General features: G+C 42.3%; 1 protein-coding gene across 5 annotated transcripts in view; it reads right to left on the minus strand.

Annotated features, from left to right (window-relative positions):
* LOC136740259 (signal transducer and activator of transcription 5B) overlaps positions 1-14,809 on the minus strand; it is a 112,797-nt gene that overhangs the window by 5,800 nt on the left and 92,188 nt on the right. For all 5 annotated transcript variants that reach the window (XM_066698427.1, XM_066698429.1, XM_066698425.1 and 2 more), the window contains 8 exons: positions 14,362-14,517; positions 10,689-10,868; positions 10,114-10,201; positions 9,848-9,970; positions 8,197-8,289; positions 7,113-7,319; positions 5,288-5,382; positions 3,587-3,729 (listed from right to left, as the gene is read on the minus strand). In XM_066698427.1, coding sequence (XP_066554524.1) covers positions 3,587-3,729; positions 5,288-5,382; positions 7,113-7,319; positions 8,197-8,289; positions 9,848-9,970; positions 10,114-10,201; positions 10,689-10,868; positions 14,362-14,517 — 1,085 coding nt within the window. The remainder of the gene's footprint in view (positions 1-3,586; positions 3,730-5,287; positions 5,383-7,112; positions 7,320-8,196; positions 8,290-9,847; positions 9,971-10,113; positions 10,202-10,688; positions 10,869-14,361; positions 14,518-14,809) is intronic.

Below are 14,809 nucleotides of genomic sequence, written 5' to 3' on the forward strand. Positions count from 1 at the left end.
AATACTATAGTAAGATATTGTTAGTCCATAGATAAGTGTTTTTTTTATTTTTTATATAATTTGGCACTGGGACTATGCTGGATGCTGTGGATTGATACTGTGCACTAATCACACCCTGTCCCATCCCCCGATAATGTAACATTATCACAACAGGAATCTAGCACTGGAACTGATGAACACTAAAGTAAAACTGCCAATCTGATTTTATTTCAACCGTTAATATCATAAAAATTGCAGTAAACATGGTAGTATGAACTTCTGAAAACAGAGCTGGCTTTACTGTTTATGTCACAGTTTAGTCACAACTGACTAGCTTTGTATAGAAAGGGAAAAGAGCCTGCAGTTAACATTAAAGTTTGATTAAAATAATCACAGTAATAGAGAAACACTATACACTTGAATTATTTATACCTTCAATACAGTTACATACACACATACATGAAAGCCATTCGAAACAAACAAAAGTGGATACCAGTTTGAAATCAAGAAAGAATTGTCGGCTGTATTTGTTCTTAATATATATATATACACTCACCTAAAGGAGTATTAGGAACACCATACTAATACGGTGTTTGACCCCCTTTCGCCTTCAGAACTGCCTTAATTCTACGTGGCATTGATTCAACAAGGTGCTGAAAGCATTCTTTAGAAATGTTGGCCAATATTGATAGGATAGCATCTTGCAGTTGATGGAGATTTGTGGGATGCACATCCAGGGCACGAAGCTCCCGTTCCACCACATCCCAAAGATGCTCTATTGGGTTGAGATCTGGTGACTGTGGGGGCCAGTTTAGTACAGTGAACTCATTGTCATGTTCAAGAAACCAATTTGAAATGATTCGACCTTTGTGACATGGTGCATTATCCTGCTGGAAGTAGCCATCAGAGGATGGGTACATGGTGGTCAAAAAGGGATGGACATGGTCAGAAACAATGCTCAGGTAGGCCGTGGCATTTAAACGATGCCCAATTGGCACTAAGGGGCCTAAAGTGTGCCAAGAAAACATCCCCCACACCATTACACCACCACCACCAGCCAGTCTTCAACTGTCCAATTTTGGTGAGCTTGTGCAAATTGTAGCCTCTTTTTCCTATTTGTAGTGGAGATGAGTGGTACCCGGTGGGGTCTTCTGCTGTTGTAGTCCATCCGCCTCAAGGTTGTATGTGTTGTGGCTTCACAAATGCTTTGCTGCATACCTCGGTTGTAACGAGTGCTTATTTCAGTCAAAGTTGCTCTTCTATCAGCTTGAATCAGTCGGCCCATTCTCCTCTGACCTCTAGCATCAACATGGCATTTTCGCCCACAGGACTGCCGCATACTGGATGTTTTTCCCTTTCACACCATTCTTTGTAAACCCTAGAAATGGTTGTGCGTGAAAATCCCAGTAGCTGAGCAGATTGTGAAATACTCAGACCGGCCCGTCTGGCACCAACAACCATGCCACGCTCAAACTTGCTTAAATCACCCTTCTTTCCCATTCAGACATTCAGTTTGGAGTTCAGGAGATTGTCTTGACCAGGACCACACCCCTAAATGCATTGAAGCAACTGCCATGTGATTGGTTGGTTAGATAATTGCATTAATGAGAAATTGAACAGGTGTTCCTAATAATCCTTTAGGTGAGTGTATATATATATATATATATATCTTTTTTTTTTTACTGTAGGACCTGATACCATTTCCTTCCTTATTTATATGGTAACTCATGGTAGTCTTTGTGGTGTTTATTTTGGTGTACCACTATATTTCATGGATGCATTTGTACAATGAACGTACTAATTCAACTTTCTTTCCATCTTCCTTTGTCTATACAGGTCCTCTACCCTCCGCTGGCTTACGATGCTTTACAACTACGACACATTGTCATATAATGAAACACAATTTAACAGATTTAATCACGCAGTTAACCTGAACAATTCCTGAAGTGTTCAAGAGAGGCCGAGGGGGTAACAGGGATGGATGTGGTGGCTCAAGTAAATACACAATTACCAGGTCTCTTATGTAGTTTTGCGTTTTCCTACAACATGTGCAGAAAATCACAACATGAACATGGCGTTCTCCTGTGACTACAGACACTCCTCTCGCTTCTCGACTCCAAGAGCTTCCATTTAATTTTATTTTTGATCTGCCTTTTCTATGATCTTGGAAATGTGGTGTTGAGGTTTGTAGAGACAGTGGTTAAACAGCAACCAGGGAGAGGAATGCTGTCTCTTGTAAAAGTATGTTGGGGGGAAAGTTGTAGTCATAGATGCCCCTGTTTTTCCAGATCCAACTAAATCATGTTAAAAGAAAATACACTATTAACCTATATATATTTATATTATATTTCTCTACATTTTGGATTGTCAGTGACCAGAGACGGAGAAGCACTGGCCCTGGAGGGAAAGAGCACTGCAAAGGAAGTAAAGGAAACACAAACATCAACTTCCCATGAGGGGTAGAACAACTACTAACTTTATGGAGTCAAATAGCTATGGGTAAAGTAGTCGAACTATCTGACTAGTCGGGATTGTAAATAAATAAAATACATACAAAAAGTACCAGAGTAAGTTATTTTTCACTTGGGTAACAAATCAAAACCTTTCATATTATACTGCTGGCACTGTCATGAACCACACACAAAACATCAATGCCCCAGTGTGCAGTTACGCTATGTAGCACCCGGGACCTTGGTGGGGCTTCAATGGGATGAGAATGAGGGGAGTGGCATTGTGAGAGAGAGCAGCCGGACCATTCACATGGAAATGGTTCATTTTCATGTTTTTAATCAATTAAAATACAAAGAATTTAAAAGGTTTAAATAACATAAAATCACAAATACAGATATACATAGAACCAGTGAGCAGTATAGGAGTGAGGATTTCAAACAAACATTTCTTCCATTAAAATGAAAGCTGCTTTGCACTGCATGGGGACTGGAGAAGGAGAACACAAATTAAGTGCAAATGTGTAAAATTTGCATCTAATTAAAGTAAACAAGGTGGAAGGCGTGCAGTGGGCTGAGACCGTTACACTAATATAAAGCATCCATTGTCACTGATGTCCAGAGATCATGTGTTTTATGTTCTGCAGCTGGCTTTTGACATTGTCATACTGGCGCTGGATTGTTTCCAGATGCTAACGCAGGATGGAAGTGTGGTCTCTGGTTCAAAAGAATGGATAAGATCCTGAAATCGCTGCACATTAATTACTGAACTGGACGTACATCCTTCACAACGAATGCTATTAGATTTTCTGTTATTTCCTGTTCACGTTATATCCTGTTATGTCATTTATTGGACATAGGTATGAATTGTACTTCGGGTTTGTCTTGCCGTTTTTATTTTTATGTTTTATAAATACTTCCACACTACACGAGGGTTAGCGTGCAGAACTACGTAAATCTGCGCTATAAGAACACTTTGTTTCTTGCTTTTCTTTTGATGTTGATGTAACATGCGCCATTTTAGCAAATAGTGTGAATGGTCACATAACATTTCTGGTTACTCGAAAACAATCGCTGAGGTCGACAACACCTTTAATTACCGCCAATCAATACGTACGACTGCTTCTGCAGATACATGCTAATGGAGGAAATGCACTCACCTGCTTTATTGGGGTTTTCTGCCACCCAGGCGATTGTTATGCCTCCAATCTCAGAGTCACTGAAGCGCAGCAGGAAGGTGCCATTGGGTTTGGACATCAGCATGTCTTGGGCCTGCTGCTTGTTGACAAATCCCAGTATTGCACTGCAAACACATAGACATGGCCAGTCACACACTGGAGCATCTACTATTACACACCCCCACATGAGGACACAGTGGAAACGGGCTGCAATGGACTGAGTCTAGGATTGACCTCTCGAGAAGGCTCTTGCACAGCCTAGGGTCTTCCAGTCTGCACGTCCTTGGTTTCCCAAAGCACTCCTGGAATAATTATTTGTTTGTATTTCCTGCAGGGACGTCTGAAAGGGCACAGCTGCCTATAGCCACTCTGCAACCCCCTGGCTTTGCAATTCTACATTAATCATACTGTGTTAAGGAATCCTTGTTCAATCGGGTTTTCAAATCTAAACTGATAATGCATTTATTTAAAGAGGCCTAGAGCTGTGGGGGTGAGTTTTAATTTTGAAATGCTTGGGGCAGCTTGGAAATGGCACCACTGCAGTGTCTGGCCGGAGATGGCATTGTACGGTACAGTATTTGTATTGGATTACATTGCAGGGCACTGTGTTGTATTGTACTCCCCTCAGAATGACACGTAGGCCTTCAGCCAAATCCGAGACCTTATGTGGATTCTCCTCCACCCTTAACAAAATGCAGTGCTTCATCTAGCAAGTTTAAAAGAATCTTACGGTCTGAACTCTTTTGCTCAATACCCAACGTTTCTGACATTGAGCTAAAACAAAAAGTATCTGTTAAGGCAATGCCTTAACAATACTTGTAGACTTAATGTAATAAGCCTGAAAATGACATTCATCTGAATTTACCGTTTCATGCTTCAACTAAAGGTTTACTTATTTATAAGTAATTTTGATGATTTATGAAATATGTATAAACACAGTGTGACATTCGAATGAGATGACAGCAATGACACACTGGGCAATAATGGCAGACCAATCAAACGGGCTAGGTCTGTGGCCCTTGAAGAGCAGGGCATGACTACCCTTGTGAAAATACAAGTAGTTAAGTATACCAAAAGCAACCTATTAGTATACTTATATTATACACTCAACTGTCCCCATTTTTCACAACGGTAGTCCCAACTTTCACTGCATTTAAACAGCAGTATCACTTCAAATTTCTACTTTTTACTCATCTGCTCCTCTCTGGAGGGAACAATCATCCCATGCACACCTCATTCTTTCTCAATCTTTCTCCTGGTGAGAGTAGGAAAGTAACACTGGACAGCACAGCCCTGTCTCAGATGCAGTGCTAATGTAATTGGGCTCATCCAATGTAAGAACCCCTTACAATGATGTCACTTCCCTTCTACATTAACATTTAGACTTCCTGGTCTATTACATGGACATGATATACTTACAATAATGTTTGGAGTACCTAATCATTCTCTGAATTCCCAGCTGTTTCTTGAACCCAGAGTCAGTTTCAGCTACGTGGCTAGGGTAGCTTATTCCAGACAAACACATGACTACCACAATTCTTGGTGTTAACGAATGCCTGCCATTTGACGCAGTGATTAATGGCAGTGTTTTAATGAATCTGACACCTTTATTCAAGACTTAGCTTGGAAAACACTATTACAGTCAAGCAGTGATAGTGACTGCTATTGAAGAATCCCTCTCACCCGTCATTCCAATGGGGCTTCAGGTGCTTTTTTGTGAGCTCCATGACCCCGTCGAACCACTGCCAAAATGTGAAGTTCCGTCCAGGTAGGCTTTCCTGTTGGGAGACCAGACGTTTGTGGTTTTCAAACCTCTCATGCCATAACTTTATCTGTCACATCTTCCAGCTTGCTTCCCTTCAGTTCCCATTAAATTGACAATTTTTTTTTTTTTTACGAATTCATTCAAGAAAACCAGCCTCATAAACACTACATTGTTCACTCCAGTCTTGGGCTCAGACCTCCTTTGTCTTACCCATCATCCCATGGACAATTATATTTACATGCATCTTTTACAGTATCTCTGAAGGCTTTCATTATTATCTTAAAAAGAAAAGCACAAAAAAAAAGCTCAGACACTAATAGGTATAGTTCATGACTCGATTCGTCTTGGTTGTGAGCGTACTCATTTTTGCATTGCTTTAACTGCCAAAACCAGTTTGAACAAAAGAAAGGAAAAAAATTCACTGCTCATACCAAGTGGGATATACATTTAATGTGGCTGCTCTTCCCCCTGCGTTACATTTTGACTTTGGCACATTTCCTGGAGTATAGGGTCTAATGTAAACGGACCAACTGTCAAAAATGAATTAATATGGAAAAGGTTTCAAATGCCACTCCCCTTTCCAGGTTAGATTAAATTAATATTCTAGTGTCTATGTCTAGTTTAGGGAAATCCAACTGTGTCTATGTGGGGGTAGAGGCACCAGAACATAACCCAAGCAGTTAAGACTTGTTTGTGTTGGAGCTACAGATCTTTCTGACACCTTAAAACTTAATTTATCTATATACACTCAAAGCTATTCATAGTAGGAGAATCAAAATTGAAGCAGGAAAAGGTTGTGCTAACGTGCCAGCTTTGACATCAGAAATTGTGCTAGGCATAACACCACGGCAGCTTATCCTGTCTTGGGGCAGCAGTTAGTTGCTGTGTTTTTTATAGTTTGTTACAGGCATGTCACAATACAGGCCCTGTTGAAAGTCCACCTACAGAAGTTGAAGTTTAAGTAGAAGAAAATGGGACCTACTTGTACTGACAAATATAAATAAACTTGGTAATTGGAGCCAATTGTGGTGGTTGTTTCTTTTCCAAGCTGCAGGCTATTGTATGTAAGCTAGCAGTAAGTGCTGGATTTTACATGTTTGCTATTTAATTTATCACATACTTACAGCACTATTGAGGATATGAGCTCTCCTGGTAGCATCAGTACTGGCACTTGTAAATGAATAAAACAAATCTAAGTGTTCTGGAGTTATTTCTAACCTTGCATAAAATATTAAATAAAAAGCAAACACCTGAATGGAAAACAATTTGTTTGGGGACTTACAGACCACACATCGACGATTTGAATCTGGTTGGAGTCTTACAGTGACAGATATTCACCCAAAAGGGTTGCAAAGACAGCGATTCCTCAACTCTATTGTTTGTACTGCAGCCTCACAGTGCGGAGAGCAGCTGACACATGCTAGAGTAGGTAGTCTTCATCTCTGCCTTGCCTGTCAATAGCGATAAATCCAATTGGACTGTTGTAGAATCAGGCGGAGGTATATAAAGAATAATTGCGCAAACCGTGCTCACATGCAATTGTTTTCTAGGGACAGGGGCTCCTATGACTGTCTGCCTCTGGGGTCACCCTCATTACCAAAAACAAAAAAAAACACATTGCACCCTTGCATATCTTCTGCTAAATCATCGTCTTGTTACGATTCAACAAAGGGAATGAAAATATATCCGGAGGCCACACTATCAAGATACAGACAGGCGGTATAGAGGAGAGAGGAGGTGTACCCTGTTGAACTGCGACCAGGACATGGTCATGTTGCGGTAATCCTCGGGGCTGACGCCGGAGCTGCTGAAGGCCTTCTGGGCCAGGAAGACCAGGTTTTCCTCTGATAGCCCCCGGTTGCTCTGCACCTCCGCCTTGAACTTCATGTTGAGCGCCTCACACAGTTGCGGCCACAGCACTTTGTCTGGCACGATAAAGGGCACCCTCCCCTGTGAAAGGACAGAGGAGATCTGGGGTCAAACCCCCGGTAACAAACGTCTCTGTGAAACGCTGAACAGCTTCTCAGACAGACAAGACTGCTGACAAAAAACCCAACCCCCCAATCAACTTCTGCATGGGCACCACTGGTAAAACGAGTTGCCTGTGAGCATTAGTACTGCACAGTGTCTTACCACCTTTTGGCGCTTCTTTAAACTGCACCTGTTTAATATGATACCCACAGACTATTCCAATCATCTCTTCCACCTTATAGTGTGGTTGGAGGTTTTGTAATGATCTTCCTACCCTTGTAATGTTGGGTATATGTTGAAAAGTGTGTGATAGTTATTTGCCTTGGATAAAGGCATCTTGTAAATGACTAATAATGATGATGATAATAATAAAGTTCCCTGATCCCGAACCTGTTGATATCTATTATTATGTCCCATAGATATTACTTCTTAGGTTCAGTTTAATATGACAGGGCTTTGTATTCAATATTTATTTTCCTTTTCTCTTTCTTTTTATTTATTTCCAATATTGCTCACGGTTTTGTTTAATTATAATATAAACATTTCAACTAAAGCTCTTTATTAGTCACGAAAACAGTATGGTCAGTACAGTAACATAAACAGCTGGGGGACATTTCACTTAACTCACCTAACTAAGAATTGTAGTGGTCTCTGCTGTCTCCAGACACTCTTTAAATAAAAACAATGGAACAAACCCCTTCACTAAAAGTACAAGATTGGGGTCAAAGCCTTATTAATTAGATTGTGAATGGATGTCTTAAGGTATGTGTGCGATGTTCCTGTTCCTTAACACTCCAGTGTGTTCCGTGTAACTTTGGCACGTCGAGACAAATAAAAACAACCGCCCATTACTCACCGGCTCTGCGAAGGCATTGTCCCAGAGGACTGTTGCTGTGGCGTTGTTGTCTTGGCTTCCATGGACGATCACCACAACAGGAAGTGATAATGTCTGTGCAGGGGAAGAGGCATGTTGATGACAAGGTTACTAACACTAGGAAAATGCTGTGATTACCTGTTGAGCTAACCTATCACTGAATTCAGATTTTAAGATGACAGCACTTGAATTGAAGAAAATGTGTATAATATATATATATATATATATATATATATATATATATATATATATATATATATATACACACACACACACACATATACATATACATACACACACACACACACACACACACAGACGGGTGACAAATGAAAGGAAAAACCAACATAAAGTGTCTCTGTAAGGTTTTGGGCTACCACGAGCCCCAGAACAGCTTCAGTGCTCTTGGCACAGATTCTACGAGTCTCTGGACTCTACCGGAGGGATGGAACACCATTCTTCCAAAAGATATTCCCTCATTTGGTGTTTTGATGATGGTGGTGGAGAGCGCTGTCTAACATGTCGGTCCAAAATCAATGATTTGCAATGACCCCTCCCTATAAGTGGATGCCAGGAACCATGCTAGGAAAATGCCCCCGACAGCATAACAGAGCCTCCGGACCCCCTCACTGTAGGGGTCAAGCAGTCAGGCCTGTGTCATTCTCTTGGTGTCGCCACACATGCACTCGACCGAGAATATGGTGAAGGATGACTCATTTGACCATATAACTTTTTTCCACATCTCTGTAGACCAGTGCCTATAGTTTTTGCACCACTGAACTCTCAAATGTGCATTTGTCTTTGTAATGAGGGGTTTATGCACTGCCATCGTGATCCAAAATTGAGATCAACTGGGCCTGCTCAGCATTTTTATACATGCCACAGAAAATGATAGGATGTTAACTGCTTAGTTGTATCATGCACCTGTACACCTATTTGGAGGCATCTGCAGTCGTTATGTTCCTCCACTCATTTATTCAGGTTTTTCCTTTAATTTGTCACCCGTCTGTATATATAGCATAAAACAAACATTTAAAAGTTGAATTAATTGTATTTAGCCTAAACCCTAATTTTCAGTTTGAAACAGTAAGTCTGAAATTTTTCTTTACACCGTTGCATTGCTAGTTGTTAATTAATACCACCACTCCAACCCCCATAGTAACAGGGGGAGAGATACAGACAACATTCACACATTCCTACACTGTGCGCTGTCAAGACATCTGCTTCTTTTCACACTAAACATCCACAGTGTGCGGAGTGGAACTGGGAGCAGGGAGGAGCAGTGCAGCTCTCACTGATAACACTGCAGAGCTGAGAGGCCCCAGAGAAGCTGCTGTGTGGCAAGACCAGGAAAAACTGCCACCACACGGGGAATCCTGGCCACAGTTGGATATCATATACTAGATAGTTTTGTTTTGACAGGCCCTGGTGTAAGATACAATATTCCCAGGTTGGCTATCTAGCACTTGTTTATAACATCACTCTTGTGCTGCATTGATAGCTTGACTGGTTTATTAAGAAATGTCATCCTCTACAGAGGTGTTCAGATAGCATCTTGTTAGATCAAATATGTGAAGTGAGGCTTTATTTAATTGGTTAAAATGGGACCAGAAGTCAAGTCCTTAGCCCATACCTTGACTTGAAACACCAGCTCGTTTCCCCCAACGCTGAACTGCGACTCAAACAGGATGGTAAATTTCTCCTCCGTCACCGACTCCGCCCCGCGCCGGTCTGAGCGCTTAATCCTTTTCAAAGACTGGAGGAGAGAGGAGAGCTCTAATCAGACACAGCGGAGTAATAGACTCCCAGAAAAAGGAAATGACAGGGGGAAGTATTTGAGGGATGCACCTGCTGGAAGAACATCAGAAAGGCCTTTGAAAAAATTAACTCCTTGCTCACCATATTTCTGAAGTGGGCACTAAGTGTTCCAGTGGTTTGGTGGTATTCCATTACACAGTTATTGTTGAGGATCTCTCCGCTGCTGTCGCTGAAACATTACAAAATACAAAAAAAAAGATACAGCCATGACTTGGGGCTCTGGCTGCTCTTGACAGATTAGGCACACATTGAAGTATAGGCTTAAGTCTGTATCTGATATGAATGCATCCCAAGACCACCTGCTGATAAAGAACAGTATTGCTGTGTTTGTGCTGTTGTACTTGGGGTTGTCACTTTAGAGACAGAGAAAGGGGTGGGGGGAAGTGGGGGACAGAGAGAGAGGACAGAGGATAAGGAGTGAGAGAGATAAAGATAGAGAGAGGGAGAAAGATAAAGATGAAGAGAGGAAGAGTGACAAAGATGGGAGAGAGGGAAAAAGGGAGACAGAGACAGGGTGAGAGACAGGAAGGGTTAGGGAGTTAGGGAAGTAGGGAGGTAGGGAGACAGATAGATTGGGATAATGCCACAGAGAGAGAAAGAAAGAGAGAGAGACAGGCAGACAGCAGGAGCGGGAGTGAGAGAGTGCGGAGCCTCACTTCCGGGTATTCTCGTTCTTCAGCAGGGACTTGGCTTGCTGCTCGCTGATGATGGTGGCCTTCACCTGGGGGGGGTTCATGTGCACATTAAGCTTCCCCCCCACCAGCAGCCGCACCGTGGCAGCGAACTTTGTCTGCGTCTTCAGCACCTGGGGAGGCTGCTTCTCGATGATGAAGGTGCTGAGAGAAACACAAGAGGAAAGACTGTCACAAGCAATGCAATGAGCAAGCAACGCAATGTCCCAACAGCATGCCGCGCCACAGGCTATCGCCACATTTCGGCTCACAGTTTAACTACCCCTGAATAGATTCTCTCACTATATTTTGCACCAGATTTTTGTAAATTTTTCTTCAGCTAGGACTATATAAATGTAATGCTGTTAATCTTTTAGTGCAGATACCACATGATGTGTACAGAATTGCTGTTCTGTTTCTTTAGTTCTATCACAGAATACACAATAGCTGTCACACCCCTGACACTGGGCTGAGCAAAGGCAAGGCTCTGAGCACAGCACATTATTTTGGCGTCCGTTATACCTTGAGTGTGTAATTACTTAAATGAGCTTCTTACACAATTAAAGCGGAGCACATCTTGCACAGATTCCGAGTGTGTGATACAGTAGGTGATAAAGCCCCCATTTCCCTCCCCCGGTGCGTCTTCGATAGACCCCTTCCCGTGGGTGAGCATCTGCACTCTAAATGTCCTGTGCACATTAGTGGGCCCCTAACACTGACAGCCAGCACCCAAACTGCCCCTTTAGTACTTGGTTAGGCTTTAGATGACTTCTGCACTTCCATGTCCTCCTGCCTGCTATGGATTACAGTTACATCAAATTTACCTGATGCATCCTATAATATGTTTGTATTAATATCCCTGCATCTATTGAAATTGGATTTTCATTAATGAAGGAGGACAAACCAATGCGCTACAGTACACTGACCAGCCTGTGAAATAAAGATCCGCAAGGTGTGTACTTCTGGGACTCAGTCGAGAACTTAAACAGAAGCTGAGGAAATAAGGCACCGGATTGTGGGCGTTCCGGGGTCTACAGTCCCCAGGCACTGCACTCACACTCGCCCCCGGGTTGATATAGTTTAGAGCTTCTCTCTTCTCCTCAAGCTTCATTCATGGCATATTACCTAATTGTCTTAATTGGATCAGATTAACCCCGCTTTCGCCAGGTCTGTCCCTGATTCAAAGAGGTTTATGCATTAAGACTAAGTAGAGAGAAAAACCTGAAATTCCCAGGATACTTTTTTTCAATCATGTTAACAATGCTTTTCCTAGAGGAAATTGCTCTTGTGCAGTCATTAGAAAATGTGACAGGACAAAGATAACATAACCTATTTGTTTAAAATATTTGTATTATGTTTTGTTTTTTAATACAAAAACACAGGGTGGAGTTCCCTAACAAAGTATTTTCACCCCTATATTAACTTGAGTGACTGCAATCTTTAGTACTGTCCTTGCAAGGATGAATCAGTGTTTGGTGCACTTTGAAGTTTAGATTAATAAACAATTAGTGAATAAAGTGGAACAACTGTTGCCACTGTTTAATATTGTTAGTGCAGGTTATTGTGCAAACAAACCTATGTCAAAACAATCTGGTTAAACACACAATTAACATTAAAGAGGAAATTAGCTTTTAAAGATGAGGCCAGGCTAAAAGAAAAGGCTACATTCAGAGAGGGTACATGTGACCACACACAGGGAACAGTGACTGCCTTTGAAGTCCTTTGCTTCCAGCAGGTTCTTATCGTGTGACACTGTGTTTTGAACAAAGCTGGGACTTTCCTACAAGGACAGGGTCCTGGAGTCCCAACTGTGTCTTCTGTTCTCTAAATAACTAAATTTAACACTTGATTATTCTACAATTGACGAATTGGACTTTTTCCATGATTTGCAGTGGTAAACAGCTGGGGACATTTCAGTTAAGGATGCAGCACAGTTCAGCTAGTAACAGAGAATACCCCAAAACACAGGGGGACCAGGGCTGAGAACCACTGTTGCTGAGCAGGAGAGGTCACCCCCAGCCCTGGAGAGTCACAGTCTGGTACCCTGCAAATCTGCAGTTTCTAAACATATAGAATAAATCCATAGAAGAGAACATACATGCTGAAATTTGACACCCGTCATTATTTGTTTTCAATTTTACATTTTTTTAAGTTTCTTATGTGACAGACTCGATCTGGAAGAGTGGCATGCATCTTATTATACACTATAACAACACGGTTTTAGAAATGGCGAGACTATCCCTTTAAGCTCTTGAACCACTAGGTTGTCCTGTAATAGCTGCAGTAGAAAAAAAAAAAAAAAACATGGTGTCCGTCAGTCATCTCAGGGAATCATACTGGGCAAATGGTGTTATTTGTTTATTAGTAAAGTCTGAATCACAGTAATGCCTTTTTTGGTACCTGTGAACAGTTATCCACACAAGAAAGGGAGTTTAGCCTGCAGTTATGGAAACAGCAGCAGGATGATCTAGTTTCCATTTCAGCCACATAATTGAAAACATTATTTGCTTAGTTAGAGTTTTTAAAAATATATATATTATTATGTTTTTAATAACCGTTTCCCACATTTCGCCTGTGGGAGCCACACACCAGGGGAACCTCAACCAAGTTCTCATAAGAAGGCACGGGGTCTAAGTCAGTTGTTGTTTATAATCAGGAGTGGTCAAAACAGCAGTCTCTGAAGGGTCACTGTGGTTCTGACTTTTTAATAACCTCATTACTGACTAGATTTGACCAGTCTTTTAAGTTGTTGATGCTTTAAACCTATAGATCGTGCTGGACTCTGGCCTTTAAGAAGGAGGAGGAATTTGCTTTTAACAGTTCTGTCATTTTTAATGTTTTTTAAACACTTCTGAGTATGTGCTCCTCAGAGGCCAGTATGTGAGTCAGGCTGCAGGGACGGCACTGACAGCTCTGTGTGTGCCTGGGATTGACACGGGGAAGAGAGCCCTCTGAATGTGTCACTCCATTAGGCCAAGCAGCGGGGAGGCAGCAGCAGGCCCCAGCCGCTCGCACAGAAAATACTACTCACTCGCAGCCAGCACAGTGGCCACTACTCCACACTGGAGTGCATGTAGACAGTGACTAAACCCCTGCAGATCAGGCAGATAAGAGTTGTTGGGCTCATTGAAAGTGAGGGGCAGAACACAGGTAACCAAATTGATAACACCAGAGAGAGAGAGAGAGAGAGAGAGAGATGGTTGGGGAGGGGGTAAAAAAGAAGAAAAATATCACAGTTAGCCATTCACCAAAGAAGGTAATGCTCAAGGCAACGGAATTGGGTCTGGCTATGTTTGATATTTGTGTCCCTTACACACAAGACGAGAGCGTAATAACACTGAACTTCAATAATTTGGACGATCCTAACTAAAAACACATTAGTAGTGTATATAATTACTATTATTTTTGTATTTCTTAGCAGACACCCTTATCCAGTTACAATATATCTCATTATTTTTACATACAATTACCCATTTATACAGCTGATTTTCCCCCTGGAGCAATCTAGATAAAGTGCCTTGCTCAAGGGTAGAACAGCAGTGTCCCTCACCTGGGACTGAAGCCACAACCCTGTGCTGGGCACATCCAGCACTAAACACAGCCCTGCTTTGTCTTGGTCCTTGTTGTGGCAGTGGTAATACAGAGCACAGGTACACACCTAGTGACTAGTGCAGATATGATGTCTGTGATGGTGCCGTTCAGCTCTGTCAGCAGCTCTTCAATGGGGCCGGGGATGGGCAACTGCTGGCGAAGGTGCTCTGCTCTCCTGATCTGCTGCCGGTTCTGCCAGATAGTCTCTGCTAGCTTCTCACACCTGCGCAGGTAGAAGGAAGCAAAGCACGGTTAGCAACATGCCTGTGCTGAAATAGGAAGCACATCAGAGCTCTAAAGTGGCCCGAACACTGACCGAGCCATCACAGTTTACACCCAACGCAGGAGAGGGCATGCAGGGGAATACGTCAATGTACTAGAACGGTGTGGGATTTGTGGGGCCATCCAGCACTTGGGGGGGCGGGGGGGAGGGTATGGTGCCTGATGGAGAACAGCACGAAACGGAAGCTGTGAAGGGACACACCGAGACATGTGGAGACAGATGACCCCAAGAG

This window comes from Amia ocellicauda, chromosome 3 (assembly GCF_036373705.1).
Source record: "Amia ocellicauda isolate fAmiCal2 chromosome 3, fAmiCal2.hap1, whole genome shotgun sequence".
Taxonomy (NCBI): Eukaryota; Metazoa; Chordata; class Actinopteri; order Amiiformes; family Amiidae; genus Amia; species Amia ocellicauda.